Source organism: Carcharodon carcharias, chromosome 14 (genome assembly GCF_017639515.1).
Source record: "Carcharodon carcharias isolate sCarCar2 chromosome 14, sCarCar2.pri, whole genome shotgun sequence".
NCBI lineage: Eukaryota > Metazoa > Chordata > Chondrichthyes > Lamniformes > Lamnidae > Carcharodon > Carcharodon carcharias.
In genome coordinates, this window is record NC_054480.1 from 106,491,407 (window position 1) to 106,512,310 (window position 20,904).

The following is a 20,904-nucleotide window of genomic DNA, read 5'->3' on the forward strand; positions in this document are numbered from 1 at the left end:
AGTCAACAAGGGCATATGTATATCTGATTTAGTCGTGACTCTCCATTTCAGGAGGGTTGCTACAGGCTTTTAAAAATCTATAACTGCAATCTATATTAAATAAACAATGTACTAAGTAGCAATAGCATCCTTGTGCCTTTTGATTTTGCTGAGCTGAGATCTCCTTTCCTAACAGCACCACAGGTGTACTGATACCACAAGGATGACAGTGGTTCAAGAAGGCAGCTCACCAACACCTTCTCAAGGGCAATTAGGGATGGACAATAAATGCTGGCCTAGCCAGCGATGCCCACATCCTGTGAAAGAATAAGGCTAGGTGAGAAGTACAATCGTCAGGCTGTTCTGAGTTAGCTGAGCTTAGCCATGGTGCCACGAGGGACATAACAATTAGCCCTAGCATTCCTGTGCCAGGGAGCAGAAAACTCAGCCAGAATTCTCACTGCCAAGTGCTATCCAGTGACTTCAGAAAAAAGGGTATATGTGTGGCTGTCAGATGAAGATTGGATTGGGCTTGACAGTAATGTCCTCACTATTGATCTCACTCTCTGGGCTCATGGATGAAGAATGGCCATTTTGTGCAGTACTGGAAGGCAATTAACAACCATCACTAGAATCTTAAACACAGAAGAGCCCAAGAGTGGAATTTAATTCGCTCCCCACCATGGTGAGCTTGGTGGTGGGGGTGGGCATTTAATTAGGCAGGAGGGTGGCGGGTGGTGACCCGGCTGGCTTCCTGTCTCTGCCCCGATTCAGTAAACAGCAGGGAGTTTCATGGCTAGCCTTCTCAGTCTGCCACCAAATTGAGACCTTTAAAAAGATGATGCTGGGTTCTCACTGGTTCTCTAACCGAAGGGCAAAACACCCATTGTCTACATTAAATACTGCCCCAATCTTAGGTAGTAAGAGTGGGTGGGGCATGGAATGGGTAGGATTGGAACTACGAATAACAATTAGAAAGGTTTTCTCCCCAAATCCTCTAGCTTATCTGCTATCAAGACAGTGAACGCTTGCATGCCACAGCCTCCAATATGTACCAGAATGATGTGGTTCATCTTCTTACCTTGAACTCTAGTTCCATTCCCGTGACATGCTCTCCTGCCTCAACCTGTGTGAGTTTCTGAATGTAAGAGAACAAGTTTCTGGCCATCACCTCTGTGGTCCCACAAGCCACTGCTTCCAGCAATGCATCATGGATAAAAATGTACTGATCCTCTGTCTGTACCATGTAGTTCCGTTGTGACCTCATCAGTGTCACATGGCCATAAATGTCAACTGTCTTCTCATGTTTTATTCTCTCAAGCATAGCATCAATGACGATGAAACAGCCAGTTCGACCAACTCCAGCACTGAAAGATTAATTGAAATGGTTCAGGTGGTGTTGCACGGTCTGTTCTCCATAGGATGGGATTAAGGAGCTTTTGGATTTCAGTGACCCTTTAATTGTTTTGCACTATTTATTCTTGTGGTGGCTTTGTATCACAATTGGGTCTAGTGTTGTTGGTATAGTCTCATGAAAAATCAGTCAGGTTCTTGCTGCTGAACAAGGTCCAACACATTTATGAGGAAACAGTCTACTGACTGTCTAGATTCACACATGATAAATGGGCTTATGAGCAAGATACTGGACTATTAATAAGGAGGAAACGCCAGGTGGAAGAAGGATGATCAGGGCTTGCAAATAACTTTAAACAAATGGAGCCGTGCTTGTTTTTCAAATGGATATTTAATCCAAAATAAGAATTACTCCTAATAAATGAGAATTGACAAGCCTGTAATAGTGGTTGAATTCTCATCAGGTAACCACTGGGCAATGGGAAATGGAGAAAATTGATTTTGCCTTAAAAAAACTCTTGTTCGACACTCCGAGTGGTGCAGCAGTACAAGGTGGGATCTAGTGGTGTGCAGTTTGGGCTGGTTTCTGTGGTGATCAACATTAAAATATCTGGGCCAGTGCAGGGTTACTTGTACTGCCAAGAACGAAACACAAATATATACATGTATTTATTTAAATATAAAGGACTAAAGATTGGTATTTCCAGCTGGAGTGGCCATAAAATGTCTGATCTGGGAAGCAGGAAGGATACGTGGGTGGAGTAGGAGATGTTGGGAGTTTTATCTCCCTCTAGCCACTGAGCACCTTATGCTGACAATGCATGAGATCAAATGTTAAATTTTCCAACATATCTTTCATTTAAAAAAAATACAGATATATCTCGGAGCTGATTGTCGTCAATATTCAATCAAAGGATGGCTATGGGGTTGTCTATGTCTAACCTCATTGGCCAGAGCCATCCATCATTAAGGGACAGCTATGAGATTGTCTGTTTCTCCTTCAGCAGCCCATAACCAGGAATAGACATTTCTCACACAGGACTCACACTGACTTTCCAGCTACACTGGCTCCCATTCAGTATAGCTCGAGCCCATTTCAAATTAGCCCTCTGGTCAGAGAGACTACTTGTACAAAGGGAGGTGAAAAGATTTGATGCAGGAATAACTTTGATTTAAAACCCCAACAATCAACCATTGGACCGAACCAACAGCATTTTAAACAATGATTTAAGCATCATCAGCTCTGATGTGAAAGGGCTGGAGGCATAAAACGGAGAACGGTTTTCAATATAAGAGAACGATCCTACCTGCAGTGCACCACCACTGGTCCAGCATCGGGAGGGTTGCAGGTCTTTACTCTCCTTAGGAATGCTAAGAAGGGAGTCGGATACTCTGGGACTCCGTGATCAGGCCATGCTGTGAACTGAAACTGTCGAACCTCTCTCTTCTCACTGGAACCATTCTACTCAGAAAAGAAAGAGGTTTACCTGTAAAACTAGTTTCTGGGTATGTCATACACACAAGGCATTCATGTCCATATGTATTTTACAGACTTGTGAGAGTCCTGGTCTTTGTAGGGTTAGGCAGCAAATAGATGGGTTGTACAACAAAACAACCAGATACATGAACAGTATTAATCTCAAGCATTTTAGGCAATTAGGGAATTATGAAAGAGAGTGGAATTTCTCACACTGTTTCAATCAATTTTTCATTTTTCTTATATATACCAGTAAGTATTCCTCAATGTCGGGGATAATGGAAATCAGGGGGAAAACTCTGCTATTTGGGGTCATACCGAGCACAAAGGAAGGTGATTGTGGTTGTTGGAGGTCAATCATCTCAGTTCCATGACATCACTGCAGGAGTTCCTAAGGGTGGTATCCTAGGCCCAACCATCTTCAGCTCCTACATCAATGATCTTCCTTTCATCTTAAGGTCAGAAGTGGGGATGTTCGCTGATGATTGCACAATGTTCAGCACCATTCACGACTCCCCAGCTACTGAAGCAGTCCATGTCCATATGCAGTAAGACCTGGACAATAGTCAGGCTTGGGCTGATAAATGGCAAGTAAGATTCGTGCTACATAAGTGCCAGGCAACAACCATCTTGCATAAGAATCCAACCAACTTCCCATGAAATTCAAGGACATTACCATTGCTGAATTCCCTATTATCAACATTCTAGAGGTTACCATTGACCAGAGACTGAACTGGGCTAGCCATGTAAATACTGTCACTACAATAGCAGGTCATAGGTAGCAATCCTGTAGCGTGTAACTCACCTCCTGACTTGCCACTGTCTGTCCACCATTATAAGGCACAAGTCAGGAGTGTGATGGAATACTCTCCACTTGCCTGGATGAGTGCAGCTCCAACAACACTCAAGAAGCTTGACACCATCCAGAACAATGTGGCCTGGTTGATTGGCACCCCATTCACAAACATTCGCTTCCTCCATCACCAGCGCATAGTAGCAGCAGTGTGTACCATCTACAAGATGCACTGCAGGAATTCACCAAGGCTCCTTTGGCAGAGCCCCCTACTTCAACACACCTTGAGGGAATCCAGCTAAGGATTAGAAGTTAGTAAATTGGTTGTAAATGCTCATTCCTGTTAATCATTGGTTTGTCTCTCTTTTTTGTGCAGAGACTGTTCTGCATCTATAATTAAGGATGAATAACAAGTGCTCAGTGCAGCCTGCATCATATGAAAGAATAAAAAATTAAAATATGGTATCCAGAGTTTAGGTGACATTTGTCGCAGGAATCCAATTTATGCACTGGCTGATCTACACACAACTCAGATGATACAAAGTTTTTAAGAATGGCAGTGTTATACCATATCATGCAGATTGTATTATTCTGCTAAGTGGGTCTGTGTAAATTTATGGCCTCAAGCTTAAAGGTTTTTAACTAATCAGATGCTGAGGTTGGACAAAATGTAATTGTTTGGTCAAGAAACCTGGGTTTGATATGTGTGTGGGTGGGGGTGTGTATGCGTGTGTGAAGGGCTGTGTGTGTGTGTGTGGGAGGGGGTAAATGCGTAGTGGGTGTGTGTGCGTGGGAGGGTGTGTGTGCGTGGGAGCGTGTGCGAGCATGGGGAGTGTGCACATGTGGTGGGGTGTGTGCGTGGTGGAGGGTGTGTGCATGAGTGGGTGTGTGTACATGTGTGCCTATGGGGGTATGTGTGTGCGTGCGCAGAGTATGTGCATGAAATGATTTGGAAAATTATAACCAGTGATACACCTTGAGGGAAGGAAGGCTTCGAATTATCATACTGATGCATGCTGGGAGATTCTTCACCATATACACAATCTAAGGCATTCTGCGAATTACAGGTATAGTTGTTAACTCCCCCCAGGAAGAATTTCAGCTCAAGTCCCTGACCTGTCAGAAGAGCTCAGCCTACACAGTAAAAATATTAATTACAGTCCTCAAAGGTGACAGTTTTACACAAAGTTTAATCATGTTTCTTTGAACTATTTTAAGACCTTTATTACACTATGAAATGTCTTTTTTGATGCGTAGAATTCCTTGCTGGTTATAATTCTCAATAAGACAGATTTTGGAATATGACATCTGAGTCAATCAATTGCAAGAATTTGCATATATACATATACATGTGTGAGATATGAAGTGCAACACTGTGGCCTGACATAGAGGTCAAAACAAGAGATGTGCGCAGTCATACTGTTTTATATTACATGTTAAGTCATTTTATTTCTACTTTTGACACTGGTGTGCCAAACACTAAACATTTTTTTTAGATATACTAAGATTTTATATCATATAAGTACATATCACATATATTGGTGTATATTATATATGTATATTTCATGCCCCCCCCCAACTCACCCCCATCAGTGTAATCTCCTCCAGCCCTACAACCCTTCCAGATATCTTGCTCCTCTAATTCCGGCTTCTTGTGCATTCCTGATTTTAACTTGCTCTCCCACTGGTGGTCCTGCCTTCAGCTGCCTGGGCCCTAAGTTCTGGATTTCCCTTCCTAAACCTCTCCACGCCTCTACCTCACTTTCCTCCTTTAAGACACTCCTTAGAAGCTACCTCTTTAGCCAAGCTTTCGGCCACCTGCCCTAATATCTCCTACATGACTTGGTATCAAATTTTTGCTTTTTAACACTTATGTAAAGCACCTTGGGATGTTTTATGACGCTAAAAGTGTAATAAGCTGTTGTTGTGAAACATTTGTGCTGAGTGCATGTCTACCAACCCTCAGAGTGTCAAAATTATATATAAAAGATAAAAAAGCTAGTCAGATCCTGCTGTTTTCTTTTTTGACCCTGGCAACCTGGGCTTTCCTCTAGAGCAGGATCCAGGGATTATTAAGCAGCTATCAATTTATCAAACCTTTCCTTAACAATTAACCCATAAATCGATTTTAAGATGTGCTTATTTAGATTACCTTGCCCTTGGGGAAAATGAAGCAGTTGCTTCATATCTCCCCCTTCAGGGGAGGCCAGCTTAAACGCAGCACCATATTAGAAGCTAAACATCACAACTGTGTTCTGTAGTCCTGTGAGTAATGTATATTTGTACAGCCAACCTGTGATGTTGCTCAGGGTGAGTAAGGGAATAATCGCTACCACATGACGTCTGAAGGATAATGGCTAAAGTGTGACAGGACATCCGACAAGCAGTGCGCATGTCAAAATGTAAGAGTTTTTAAACACAAGAAAAGATTAATTAGTTGATAGAAATTGATACTAAATTACTAATGCATCACCAACTTTCTGATAGGTATAGAGTTCTTGATTAAAAACTGTAAGGTTCTGGAAGATTAAAGTCTGGAATATAAGGTCAAAGTTTTATTTTCGAACACACAGATGTTCCTCTCCCTGCCCTTAACAGACTACTTCATTGATGTCATAGATTGAATTACAACCATATCTTTTCTGCTCAGTCCATTACATCACTGGGTAAAATACCAATAAGACAGATGGAGCACATTTTGACAATAACATTTAAAGGGCAGTTTATACTGGATTTTGGGCCATGACACAATAAACCTGAACTCCCAAGGCTGGCAAGTAGGTGGGAGGAAATAAAATCATCCAGTCATAGCTTCAAAATGGCAAATGAGGGTGTGAAGCCATCAGGCGAGGACAGAATTGGGTTCAGTTCTGATGGCATTTGAGTTCTGTTAGGTCACTTCACCAAAATGAAAAAGAAAAGTCGCTTTAGGAGAGATGCCAGAGGGTAGCCAGCAACGTGGTGCCTGACCCTGGGCAAAATCTGCATCTTGAGCAGAGGAGGGCCTTTGGAGAAAGGCTGAGGGGCAGGCTGGGAAAGAGGAAAAAGATACACTTTCGAGCAGCATCAAATGAAAGTCAAATGCTGCAGTGTACGTGGCGGGCCTACTTTGTATGCTTCACTCGTTACTAATTAAACAAGCATTCTCTTCCAAGGAGGTTTCAACTGTGAGGCCTTGAAACTCCACTCTGCAACTCTTGACCTGCTCAGGGTGGAAGGATGGATGTGCCAGTCTCTGTCAGACTGCAGCCTCCCTGCCGTAGATTGCTAGAATGATCGAAGTCCAATATGGCCCATTAGGGCAGACCGGAGAAAAATTCTCATCTCAGATCCCTATCTATGTCTGGAGAACATTCACTTAATTTACCTTAGGAAGGACAGAAGACTCTCAGATCTGCTGTACTCAGCAAAGGACACCTAATGTTCTTCCTTACTGTAGTGCAGTTGGGATTGCTTTAGTCCTTGAAGGATAAGGGCAATAGATAGATGGGAACACCACCACCTAGAAATTCCCTTTCAAGTCATTCAGCATCCTGACTTGGAAATATATCGCCATTTCTTCACTGTCACTGGATCAAAATCCTGGAACTCCCTTCCTAACAGCACTCTTGGGTGTACCTACACCACATGGACTGCAACGGTTCAAGAAGGCAACTCACCACCACTTTCTCAAGGGCAAGTAGGGATGGGCAATAAATGCTGGCCCAGCCAGCGAAGCCCACATCCCATGAATTAATTAAAAAAAAGTTGCCCCAACAGGAAGCAAGAGACTTCTACCCTTAATCATTCTCATCATGAAAGTTCTAAAAATCCAACTGTTACATGAAGCTGTAATTAACATGAACCTACTTCTGGTTTGGTTTTGTCCAATTTCATCACTTTTTCCCCCAATAAAACTTTCTTGGCAACTCAAAGTACAATTTGTAAAAACGACTTAACAGGACACACAATGTTCCAGGACAAATTGTTCTCACTGTTATAAATATGCTTCAGCTGATTTTTAAAGTATTTTTGTTGAAGGAGTGTGCGCTAATGTTATCACTAGAGATTTTGTCTAGGCAGGGTATTGAGAACTGTGCTATCCTGAAGTTCAGGATTCGACCCTGTGAGTGATTATCGAGTTGGTGCCTGACACCCAGCCTCCCCGACCCCAAACCCCCAAAGTCAAGAATGTTCTATTCCAGAAAGCCAGTGATAGAACAGGATAGAACAGGAGCCAATCTTTACACGCTTTTATGTTTATTTACAGAGTTACATGCTAGCATACAACTCCTAAACCAAAAACCACTGTTGCTGTCTGTGTTTATATATAAGGGCACAGGTGAATCCCCAGTTAAAGCTCACTACTTGCCTACAATTAATCAGAACATTCATAAAATTAAAAAAGAGCAATCACTGTTTGACCAAAAAAGTCCAACCACTAACTAAAATGGACAGATGTTCATCTCTTGAATTCAGCCCAAACTGATACTATGAAAGTCTACTTTGTTGGTTTAAAAGGATGGTAAGTTTAGACAGTCTCAATCTGGCTCCTAACGGGCATGAGATTATTGCATAAAACTACCTGTGCTTCAACATTCATTCGGACTCACTTTGAATAGTAGGTTTGGGATATGGCAAGGAATGCCACATTGGTACAGTAGAAGGTGCTCTTCTGAGGTTGGTGTGGAGGTACATTGTTGGGACAGAGTAGAGGGGGCTTTACTCTGCATCTAACTGTGGCATGTCTGGTCAGGTTACGGTTGATTGATACTGGCACTGGGGTGCCTTAATTGTTCCAGTTCAGAGCACTTCAAGCGCTCACCTTAAACCAGTATAAGATTCACCATATCAGAAAAAATGAACAGATGAACATAGAGATCAATACAAACTTAAATCTCGATAGCGATAATCCTCTGAAATATCAATAACTATCAAAGTAAAACTTAGCAAGGAGAGATATTTAAAAATATATAATATATATGAAGAGACATTGGGGCAATTCCAGTGCCAGAATTTTACGCTGAGTGAGCGAGCCCTATCCGAACATAGTGAAATTGCGCAAAATGACATCAGGCATGCATCCTGCTGTTATCATGCATGTGAGCAATATTGAGATTGGCAGGTGTGAGTGGGAGCTGGAACAGTGCTCACCAACAATAAAAGGTCCAATTAATTAAAAACCCTATTGTCCACAATTTTATGTTGCCCTTGTGATTTTGCGCTTGACACACGGGCAAAGCGGGCAGCCCATTTTTAACAAAACCTCATCCAAGGGTGGGATGAAATGTCCAGGGTGAAAAATAATAAAAATTGATATCTGGGGACTGATGCTTTTTTAAGTTCTGCTGTCAGGTGCTTGAATGCATATTTTCGTTTTGGACTGGGCAGCTTTTTATGCAGCATTTTTTTTCTTGTCATTTAATCTGACCAGGTCTGCAACTCCCTGAGGCAGCTCCGCAGCAGCTGTCTGCCTTCAGGGAGCTCGCTAGAAGCGCCCACCCGCACTTTCACTTTTGTCAGTGCCCGTCCTCTTCCCGCCCCCCCTTCAGTGCGCATTTCACGCTGGCTGGCTGTTAATTGACCTGCCAGCATGAAATTGCATTCGGGGGCTGATTGTGGGAAGAAGCCTATTTTGTGCCTGCTTCTGGGCATGCCGACTTGGCTCATACACCAAGCAAGAAATTCAAGGCCAGGATTTGGAGTGGGTGGAAGAAGAAAGGGGGCATGATCCAGTTCCCAAAAATATGGGAGGGGGAAATGAGCCCCTTCAGCCAGTGGTTGCATTTATGTCTTTAAGTGTTGCAGACTGGCAGTAATGAGATAATAAAATGTTGCTGTACGTTCCGCCATACCTTATCATTTCTTTTTAATAATGTAAACCTAAAAACGCAATTCACATGGCTGCTGAAGTGTCCAAAGATTTGCTTGAAAAATATGAAAGTTCAAATCTGGGCAAGGGGCCAAGTAAATGAAACTGGAGAGGATGGATCCTGACTGCAAGTTCAGATTTGGCTTTGTTAGAGATGGAAAGTTTAATACTTATCCCTGACACATTATAACGTGTGGAGAAAAATAGATATGTGCTTTAAAAATTAGACCTTTAGTGTACAATTTACATAAGCATGAAAGACTCATGTAAAATAAAAGGCTGCCCAGTCGAAAACAAAAATATATTCAATCCTCCCTACATAGTTGTCTTCGACATCCTTGAAGTGAACCAGCCACAATAGGGGGCAAATGACACAAGGATTTTCAAATTCAATGGTGAACATGCTCCTTTTTTACTGCCTTGCACCAGGTCCAATCCTGATTAAGATTTCAGGAGACCTGTCCCTTGCTCAGTTCTTCATAAGAGCAGTTACTGCTCCATTATCTTGTGCCTTTTCTGCACTCATGAACTTAGCACCAGACCAAACCCATCACCTGTTTGCCAATTCCCATCTAACTGCTAGGTGTCAACAACCTTATCTCAATCACAATCTTTATAGCCTTTTTCTATTTTATCAATATTTCTGTTGAAAAAGCTGCTCTAAATCATTCTCTTTGATTTCTGCAAATACATCATCCTATACATTCTTCCACACTAATCCATCTATGCATTTTTGAAATCAAGAGTCATCACAGTCACAGGCTCAATCTTTCTGACAGCTTCAAAAACGTAGAACATCATGCATTCCACAGCCTCTCCTTATTCCTAAGATCTACACAATAAAACTCAACTCTGGTATCACCTAATATTTAGCACTCGATTTGTTTCATCTTCCCTACCTTAGCTGTGCCCTAAACTAAGGGGTCTTGTCCCTAGATTTCATGATGGAACAAAAACAAGCTGGGCACGAATACAACTTACAGGCAACAGATTACATCAGGTGTACTCCACTATGTGGCTCCTCACACAGTGCTGCATCTAACACATCTGTCACTGCTCCAGTAATAGACTCAAATGATGTCGCACGGCACATAAATAACCTGGTACAGTTAGAAGTGGTTTAAGTTCAGCACAAGTTGATCGGATGAATATCTGCTCCCTCTCACTGTTGGAAGATCCCACAAGAAATGGCTAGTCTAGTGAATGAAAGTCCCGTGGTAAGGGTCATTAGTAATCCTGGGACACAAAGTTAATTAGTAATCTTATGGTAAAGAATCTTCAAGGGAAGAGTGATGTGGTTGGGTCCAAAGCTAGGGTGTTAAATTTAAATTTAAGCAAAGCCAATTACTGAGGTCAGAGCAGCAAGTTGGCTGAGGTCATTGGGAAATTAGATTAAAAAATAGGATGGTAAATAAGCAATGGTAAACATATAAAGGTATAATTCATAATTCTCAATGATCTTACACTCCCTTGAGGAATACAAGCTCCATTCAAAAAGTGGTCCAACGATGGCTAAGTAGAGAAATTAAGGATAGAATAAAAATAAGTTTACAATGTTGTCAAAAAAGGTAAACCTGAGGATTGGGAAGGGTTTTAAAAATTACCAAAGGATGACCAAGAAATTGATAAAGAGGGAAAAAGTAGAATATGGCATAAACTAGCTAGAAAACTAATGGGACTAAAGGATTAAGGGACATTGGGGTTGAGCAGGCAAGTGGATTAAAGAAGTTGAGTTGATCTTGAATAGCGGAGCAGGTTCAAGGGGCTGTGAGGCCTATTCCTGCTTCTATTTGTAATGTTCCTATTCCAGAGTTATGGGACAGAAGTGAGTTTGCTCGGAGGGAATTTACCCTGCACCCAATCTACAGCTTCTTGATGCAGGCAAACAGTGGAAAGATATTCCTAGCAGCAACACCTTGATGAGCACGTAAGCAGGATAGCAGTGATGCGAAAGTGCTGCATTAGCAGGGGATAAAATTACTTAAGCAAAGGCCTCATTGAATGCCCTCCTGTGAACAACTCTTATTAATACATTATAAATGTGTGCATGAACATGATATTTGAAACATTTTTGTCCTTAGCCTCCTAAAGCCTTCCTGAAATGATTCACATTCTCCATCTGTAGGTTGTTGTGTGCCAGAATCCCCACAGTTGTAGGTAATTAAGTGGATCTCTGTGGTAACCAAATTGGAGATTAATACTGTTTATCAGGTATGATTAAACTCTCTGTAGCTCAGAGTGTAAAGTTTAGTTAGATGAAAGGACTTTCATAGTGTTCAGTATTCTTCTTATTCTCAGATACCAGCTTCTCCATCACCCAAATACTCACTTCCACTCAGATACCAGCTCCTCCATCATCAATATAGAGCCTGTCCTACTCTCAGCTACCAACAACAACTTGTATTTATATAGCACCTTTAATGTACTGAAACATCCCATGATGCTTCACAGGACCATTATAAGACAAGGTGTGACACCGAGCTTCAACAGAGATGTTGGGTCAGATGGCCAAAAGCTTGGTCAAAGAGGTTGGTTTTAAGAAACGTCTTAAAGGTGGAAAGCAAGTTGAGAGGCAGACAGGTGTAGGGAGTGAATTCTAGAGCTTGGGACCCAGACAACTGAAGGCATGGCTACCAATTAGGTCAATTATAATTAGGAATTCCCAAGAAGCCAAAATTAAAGGAGCGCAGATATCACATAAGGTTGTGGGGCTGGAGGAGGTTACAGAGAAAGCTGGGGGAGACCATGGAGGGATTTAAAACAAGGATGAAGATTTTAAAGCCAAGACGCTGCTTGACCAGGAGACAATGTGGGTCAGTGAGCACAGTGACAGGGAACGGCAGGACTTAATGCAAGTTAAGACATGGGCAACAGAGTTTTGGATTTGGATGACCTCAAGTTTACGGAGGGTAGAATGTGAGAGACCAGCCAGGAGTATGTTAGAATAGTCGAGTCTAGAGCTAACAAAGTCATAGATGAGGGTTTCAGCAGCAGATGTGCTGAGACAGGGGCAAAGTACAGCCATGTTATGAAGATGGAAAAAGGCAGTCTTATGCAAGGCTGATAGCTCATCTCAGGATCCAGTGTAACACCAAGATGCGAACAGACTGGCTTAATGTCAGACTGGTGTCAGGGAGGGGGACTGAGCCGGTAGTTAGGGAACAGAGTTTGGAGTGGGGATTGAAAACAATGGAGTGTTTTACTGTCTTTTAGATGAGGTCCTGCTGTCTGCCCTCTCATGTGGCTGTAGAATATCTCATGTCACCTATGTCCACTGTGCTGTGTATTCCTGTTGTCTCCAACCATAGCCTCTAAGATTGTCAAACTCTTTAGCATCCTCAGCCTTTGCTTCCTTCAACCATCTACAGGCTTTCAACGCTCAAGCTCGTAAGTGAACCACTGTTTCATTTATCTTTCTCTCCTACTGTTTTCAACCTTGGTGATGTTCCTGCCTTGGCTTGTCATTTTCTCATTAAAAAAAAGCTCACTGCTTATGGATGATCAATGGTTAAGCATGTGATGCTCTTAATTTGAGAACAGTCAGGAATGTCCTGGCTTGCAAACCAGAATTTCCTGTGTACAAAGAGTTAGATGGACGAATAATGGGGGGCTGTGTGTGTATATGTGTGTGTGTGTGTGTGTTTGTGTGTGCATGTGTGTGTGTGTGTGTATGTGGGGGGGGGGGGGGGAGGTTGGTGGGAGGATGGTGGGTGGAGGTGGAGGGTGGGGGTGCTGTGGTCACATAGATTAATTTGTGCGATCAGCTTCCCCAAGTGGAACATGCAAAGAAAATCCACCTCTATGAAGAATGTGGTGCTGAAGGATTAAGAACCAAAGCAAATGTGATCTTTTCCATTTCAGTTATTGTTCAACTATGTGGTGATTACTAATTCTGATGCGGTGTCACACCACAATCACACTCATGGCTTATATCAAGTAAAAAAATGCAGCTTTTCTCACTATCCTAAAACTTTACAAGAACATAATAAAAAGTTACTGGTGGGAAGAATCCATTTGGTCATTGCAGATTGCCCCACTAGTATTCTAGTTCCCATGGAATCCAGACTGAGATCCGTTAGCCCTGGAAAATGAACACACAATGTCGAGACAAAGCAGTTCGATTGTCTGTCATATTCCTTACTGGGTGTTGCCTCTGTTTTAGATTCCGTGGGCTAAGTGGTTTGGAAAAGGCTGTTCTTAGCAATGTTAACACATGGTGGATAAATCCTAAATCTGAACAGCAAGATCTTTTACTTCCAGCAATTTGAGATATTTCCAAAGTAACAGAGATATGGATTTAACTTGTTGAGCCTTCCATGCTGTTGTATTTTGAACTTCCCCCAGTCCATAGATCATTGAAAAGGTTCAACAAAATTTGAGTAAAAGGTACGTTTCCTAGTGCTTCTTCATCATTAACTTTTCACTAATTTAGACTTATCTCCTCTTGAGCTACAGACCTAAATAAGTTCATAGCAATACGATAGACTTGTATTATCTAATGATAGCATTTAATTATTTAAATACCTCTCCCAACCTTTCACCTTCTCGTTTTCCTCACAGTCTTATATTTTTTCTCATTCTCAGTTCACAGTCTCTCACTGCTGGTCTGGAATACGTGAAAGGAATTTGAGAAGTTAGTTACCTTGTGAAGGCAGAAATTTCGAACACAGAAGGTGGCCAACTCGATGGTGTCCAGCAGAGTCACCTGTATCATTCCATAGGTCTCTGTTCCTCGGCCGGGCCAGTACTGGTCACATTTCACCTGCACATGGATACAGAACAAAAATAATTGTAGGACTTGCAGATGGCAGGTATAGATACCTGTACAGAGACACTGGCTACAGGGAGCAAGTAGAGTACCTATAACGGAGAAACCATATATAGGCATTAGTTACAGGTAGCTGTACAGAGGGGTACAAGCAATACCTAGGTCCTGATATGGAGAATGTGTGAACACACAACACCACCAATATGAAGGAATGCAGAATTCTGAGAGTCGTAGGACTGGAGGAGGCTACAGAGGTAGAGAGGCTGAGGCCTTGAAGACATATTTGAACTTGAGAATTTTAAATTTGAGGGCTTGGTGGGCCAAGAACAATGGAGGTCAGCGAGCACAGGTGCACTGTTTCAGTGGGAATTGGTGTGAGTAAGGATGCAAGCAGCAGAGTTTTGTATGATCTCAAGTTAGTGAAGAATGAAGGCCAGCCAGTCTGAGGCAATCGTGTCCATATGCAGCAAGTCTTGGGCTGATAAGTGGCAAGTTACATTCATGCCAGTCAAGTACCAGGCAATAACCATCTTAAACATGAGAGAATCCAGCCATCTCCCCTTGACATTCATTGGCATTACCATTACTGAATCCCGCACTATCAACATCCTGGGGGGGTGGGGAGGGCGGGTCACCATTGACCAGAAACTGACTTGGGCCAGCCATATAAATACAGCAGGTCAGAGGCTAGGAGTCCTGCAACAAGCAACTCACCTCCTGACTTCCCAAAGCCTGTCCATGATCTACAAGGCACAAGTCAGGAGTGTGTTGCAGTACTTTCCACTTGCCTGGATAAGTGCAGCTACTGAAAGGCAAATTTAGGCAGAAATAATTTTTTTCACTGTTAATGTAGGCCAGATTGATGGATAGAGTTGAAGAGGTGAAAACCTTTCAATATTTTCAGGATGGGGCTCAGATCCATTTGGAATGGTGAGCCACAAAATCGTGGACTAGTCTTTCTCATCCATATCTAACTAATGATTGAATAAAAGTATTAAAAAAATCTCCCAAGTGCTGAAAATTGAAATGAAGACAGAACATGCTGGAAACAGACAGCAGGTGCATCAATATCCACGAAGAGAAAAGACAGATTAACCTTTCGAGTAGAGATCCTTGGTCTGACATGAAATGTTGGCTGTTTTTCCTTCTTCAGGCAGACAGCTCTGCTGTCCACTTCCAGCATTTTGCTTTTATTTGTGACCTGAAACGGCTGTTTCAGGAGGACACAGGTAGCCACATCACATTGTGAGGTTGCTTCAGGAATAAATGGGGGTATTAAGCAACTTCTATCACTCTTATGCTGGACATGGTATCCCCACTGGGGGAACACTGGTCGGCTGCACTTTACATTTGGTAGAGTTGCTCACAGACCCTAGTAAGAATGTGGTTGCATATGCAGCCATCAATGGGAAGAGGGCGCTATTGCCAAAGGCTAGGGCTATTATAACGATGTACCAGCAGTCAGTCGATTGAAGCTTTATTTATGTCAAGACCAGGTGCTGTAATCCATAGTAATCAACCCGACACAGAGCAGATTGAGTGGTGTGGTTGCATTTACAGAGTATTTCAGAACTTGCATTTATATAGAACTGGAGTGCATCACTCCGAAACATCCCAAAGCAATCCGGCAGAACGAGCTGCTTTGCAGTACACTGCTGCTACTGGGTGATCGTTCTGTGATGCATCACTGGGCCCTGACCAAAGTCACTGGTTTTTCTGTTTTTGCTGATGTGGGTTGTGGAACAGATGCTGGGCAGGACATCTAGCTGGCCCAAAGCTCAGTATAGCATCTCATCTGAAAGTTGTGTGGGGACCTAGAGCACAGGGGCGCAGACTCAGGATAAGGGGTCAGTCATTTAGGACGGAGATGAGGATAAATTATTTCACTTGAAAGGTTGTGAATCTTTGCAATGCGGATGCTTCACTATTGAATATATTCAAGGCTGGGATAGACAGGTTCTTGATCTTTCTGAGAATCGAGGGATATGGAAAGTGGACAGGAAGGTGAATTTGAGGCAGATGATCAGTCATAATCATATTGAATGGCTTGAGGAGCTGAATAGTCTACTCCTGCCCCGGGCAGAATTTTACGGTCCCGCCGAAGTCAATGGACTTTTGAATGGCTCGCTGCATTTTATGGCCCCACCCCTGTTGCAACAGGGCCGTAAATTCCACCCCATGTTTTTTATGTTCTTACGTCTTTTGAAAGTCCATGTACACAACATCTACTACACTGGCTTCATCAATCATCTGTTTCTTCATCAAAGAACTTAATCAGGTCAGTCAGATAGGATTTGCCTTTTGCCTTGTTTCCTACATCACGACAGTGACAACACTTTCAAAAAGTACTTCATTGGCATTTTCTGATGTCCAGAGATCAAGAAAGGCGCTACAGAAATGCAAATCCTCCTTTAATTATTTCTAATGTTGCTTTCGCTCTTTTTAAAATTTAAAATCGTGCTAGGAGAATCAGGAAAATCCATCCTACCCGGGACTTTTCCTCTAATTTTGTCATCATGACGATGGTTGCACTCCTCTGCTCCCAAACCATTCTCCAGAAGTCCCCGAAAGTCTCTGGGAGGGGTCCTTGTGTGGCGATGTATGCATTCTGCTTTCGGTAGCCGTCGATGTAGTTTGCATTAATGTAGTCACTGCCTGCGATACCTGTCAGCCAGGAGCATAAAGAATAATGGGTCACATGATGGCTGTGAAGTCTATATAACATTCAATGGTTCTGCATATCCTCATGCTCCAATGGTACCTGGGCTTTCATTTAGAGTTACCCTCATCCAGAGTTTGGGCCAGGCATCTGGAAATTTCTAAAAGTTATCAAACAAATGTTTAACAAATGTATTTTAATATTTCAATGGGGGAGATTTAATTTGTGTAAAGCTAATGTGGAACTCACAAGGCAAAGCTGAGGTGAATAGCATAGATGCATTTAAGGGGAAGCTAGGTTAGTATATCAGGGAGAAAGCAATAGAAGGATATGCAGATAAGGTGAGATGAAGAGGGGGGTGGGAACCTCAAGGTGAGATGAAGAAGGGGGTTTGGGGTGGGAACCTCCCCAGTGGAGCATAAACGCAGGGGCTGGCCAGTTGGCCCGAATGGCCTGTTTCGATGTTGTAAAATCTATGCAAGTCAACATTTCCACTAAAATGGCAGGGAGAGAAATTTCAAAAGGAAGACTTTGGTGAAGCTCCTGTATTGGTATGGCCCACTCCCAACCTGAACAAGTATCAGATAATTGAAGCTGTAGTGTAATTGCCCTTCCTCCTACACATACCGACAGCTAGTGAGGCACTGTGCTGGACCATAGCCTTGCAACGCTATCCCAGTTAAGCACTCCTACACCGAGATCTCAAGGCTCAGTTTCAGGGCCCAAATGTCTAATTTCCAATTATTTTCGCCATTAGCAAATTAAAGAGTGAGAGAGTCTTGCCCATTGTAACCGCAATGGCCATGTGTCACAATCTACTTGATTGTCTCGGCCAGTGGGTAAGGGTCTTTGGTGACAGCATTAGCCTCGAAAGTTACCTCATGAAACAAAGCTCAGGTTCTTCTCACACCCCCTCCTCAATCTCTTCCTATGACTTGGGTTTATCACAAGGTACAGGTTGCGATCAGCAACTCCATGCTTGTTTTCAGGTCTGAGGCATATGTACAGATTATTAACCACGATATTTTATTGAGGGAATTCGGCAGGTGTAAGCAATGAAAGCAGCAATCCAGACTGATTGTGAGCCTCTCAGTGACTGTTTAAAATGCAGTACGAATAGCTGTCAGAATTTTCCGGGGACAAAGCCTTGCATGAGTCGCTGCCGCACTGCACAACTTCTTCTGTTATCTGTGTTTCAACTCCTACTCTTCATGAATAATAGTACACAACCTGTTACATATGTTGAATCTGTCTTCTCTCCTGTGCTGAGTGTGCCATACACCTGTGAGCCCAAAATCTGGGGACATCTTACAAATTTCTCCCTCGTGACGGAATCCAGAACCCGGTTTCAAAATTAGGGGTCTCCCATTTAAGATGAAGATGAGGAGGAATTTCTTCTCTCAGGGTGTCCGTTAGTGTTTCGAATTCTCTACCCCAGAGAGCAGTGGAGGCTGGGTCATTGAATATATTCAAGGCTGAGTGAGGCAGATTTTTGATCTGCAAGGGAGTCAAGGGTTATGGAGGGGGCAGGCAGGAAAATGGAGTTAAGGCCACAGTCAAATCAGCTAGAATCTTACTGAATGGTGGAACAGCTTGAGAGGCCAAATGGTCTACTCCTGCTTTTATTTCTTATGATCTTATATCCAAGGGGCGTAGGGGTGATGTGATTTAGAGGAAAGGTAGATTGTTCATTAATGTAATCAAGAGCACTGCATATTCACATCAATCTACAGAGTCTTAATTTACTTCAGCTATTCAATGTTCTCAGCTGAAAACCTGTCACAACCTCAAACACATTGGATTAATTCTGCCTAAAGATTGCCGAACAATTTGTTTGATAGGTCAGTGGTGTCCAGGATTGGCATAAGAGATGCCAATGACTGAAATTATGTGCCAATCTTGAAAAGAATTACTAAAACTAATCACAGACTGCTGCTCCCTTCAGTTGTGTTTTTCTCTCAGGCTGTGGCACATACACTAGGCCCTGGCTTCAACCTGTTTTCTATGAGCACTGTGGTGGTGCACCTCCCAGAATCAATAATGAAGTGCATTGATCATTAATCTTTTAGAAGTGTAGTGCAACAATAAAAAAAAATATCTACCGACCAAGTTGGTTCCTTCAAGGATTACAGGAGAATCTTATTGTGCACTTTCTGCTTCCATTTGCACCCTCTATTTTTTTTAACTGCAGATCCAATTTTAACAGGGTTCCCAACCCTGGTTGCACTTGGAACATCCTGCCTCCAAAGCCTAGCATTACTCCCACCATTAGTCACTCAGCGTGTTTATCCATCCTCATAATGCAGTACCTTCCCAATTTGAAGACAATTGGCTGTCTGGATGATTCTTGAGTGTCAAACAAACATCTTTTTTCCTATATCCAATATTTCTATAATTTGAGTATTGCTGGAAAAAGAGAGATTTCTAAGCTTTTTCTCTTGCACTCACAAAAATACCAATATAAGGGGAAGACAACAATTTGTACTATATGTGAAGAGAGCGCTGATTGGTTGGCAAGTGGCGTTGCCATCGAGAATGCACCACTGATGGTGACGGACAGTTAACTGCCAAGCATTGTTTGAAATTTAAACCAGACAGCCTGACTCTGATTGGTTAAGGCATTGCCCTGAGGAATGAGTCAGTGAATGGCTGTCAATTATTTTGCTTAGTAGAAACAGGTGCAATGCATGTACATGTTCTTTCTGTCTGCAAAGTACAGTGCCCTATGTATTAGTTCCAGTAGGCACAAAAGCATCACACTGAGAGCCCGATTGACAATCTTAAATTGGTTGTTTGTTGTAATTCTTGGCACACTGAGGATTATTCAGCAACTTTGTCCAATCGCGGAATCACATCTAATGTTGGACACTGTATTTTGAGTTTTGCAAGCACCGGCTGGTTGGGTATGGGCTGTACCCTGCCTGTTGCGAACAATGGCTAGGACATGCTGTTTGATACGATCCACCAGTTTTTGGGACATTTGGCCTACATACCTAGCATCGCACTGGCACTGAAATTCATATGCCACATTACTCAATTGTGTGATAGGCAGAATGCCTTTTTGGTTTGATGGCAGCATCCGTTAGTGGCGAATATCACTCTTGTTGCTATTACATAATAGCAGCGTGAGACAGCTAGCTTCACCTGTTGCTCAAATTTCTGAGGTAACTTTGAGATGCCTCACATTCAGCAATGGGCACAGCCGTTTACAGAGCACAATCACAACTCATTTTCTTATAGTGAGGGAGTACTGAACTGTTGAACTCACGTCTTTCAAATGCGATATTAATCAAGGCTTACCTAAGGTGGACAATAAAAATCCCATGGCACTTTTCAAAGAAAAGGACTTCTCCCAGTGTCCTTGTCAACATCTCTCCCTCATAAAACCCCAGGCCTAGGAATCCCATCTCCTGACTTTCTCTCTCCCTCTCTGGTAGTCCCTCGAAGTGAGGAGGATGCTTGCCATGGAGTAAATCCCATGACAGGAACCAGCCTGTGGAGTCTTTTAACACGGTAAGGCTGTTGTACTGCAGCTCCATCTCCTGACTATGCCCCTCAGAAATGGATGACCTCGTTTTGGGCTGATGGAGGCTAGGTTCCAACAAGGTCATCCCTCAGAAATTGGCAGAGAAACGCGGGATATGGTTCACCATCAGCTGTCCCCCTTGCTCTCAATTCTTCTACCATCCACTCCCACCTCTCTTAAAACGTAAATCCTAAATAAAATAATTTTAATATTTGCGTTGAAAAAAAGCGAAAAGCATGCATTTATATTGCACCTTTCATGACCAACAGGCATTTCAAAGCACTTAAGGGTCAATGAAGTGCTTTTGAAGTGTAGAATCTGTTGTAATGTAGGGAATGTGGCAGCCAATTTATACAGAGCAAATTGCCACTAAAGGCAACGTGACATATGACCAGATAACCTGTTTGTTTGTTTTGTATTTTCACACACATTTTTTTCCCTTTGGGGAATGGTGTTGGAAAGATTAGCATTTTCAATATCAACCTGTTTGAACTATGT

General features: G+C 42.5%; 1 protein-coding gene across 6 annotated transcripts in view; it reads right to left on the reverse strand.

Annotated features, from left to right (window-relative positions):
• Positions 1 to 20,904, reverse strand: part of LOC121286718 (receptor-type tyrosine-protein phosphatase delta-like) — a 471,126-nt gene that overhangs the window by 41,931 nt on the left and 408,291 nt on the right. For all 6 annotated transcript variants that reach the window (XM_041203736.1, XM_041203735.1, XM_041203734.1 and 3 more), the window contains 4 exons: positions 16,710 to 16,885; positions 14,096 to 14,215; positions 2,640 to 2,794; positions 1,061 to 1,346 (listed from right to left, as the gene is read on the reverse strand). In XM_041203736.1, the coding sequence (XP_041059670.1) occupies positions 1,061 to 1,346; positions 2,640 to 2,794; positions 14,096 to 14,215; positions 16,710 to 16,885 (737 nt within the window). The remainder of the gene's footprint in view (positions 1 to 1,060; positions 1,347 to 2,639; positions 2,795 to 14,095; positions 14,216 to 16,709; positions 16,886 to 20,904) is intronic.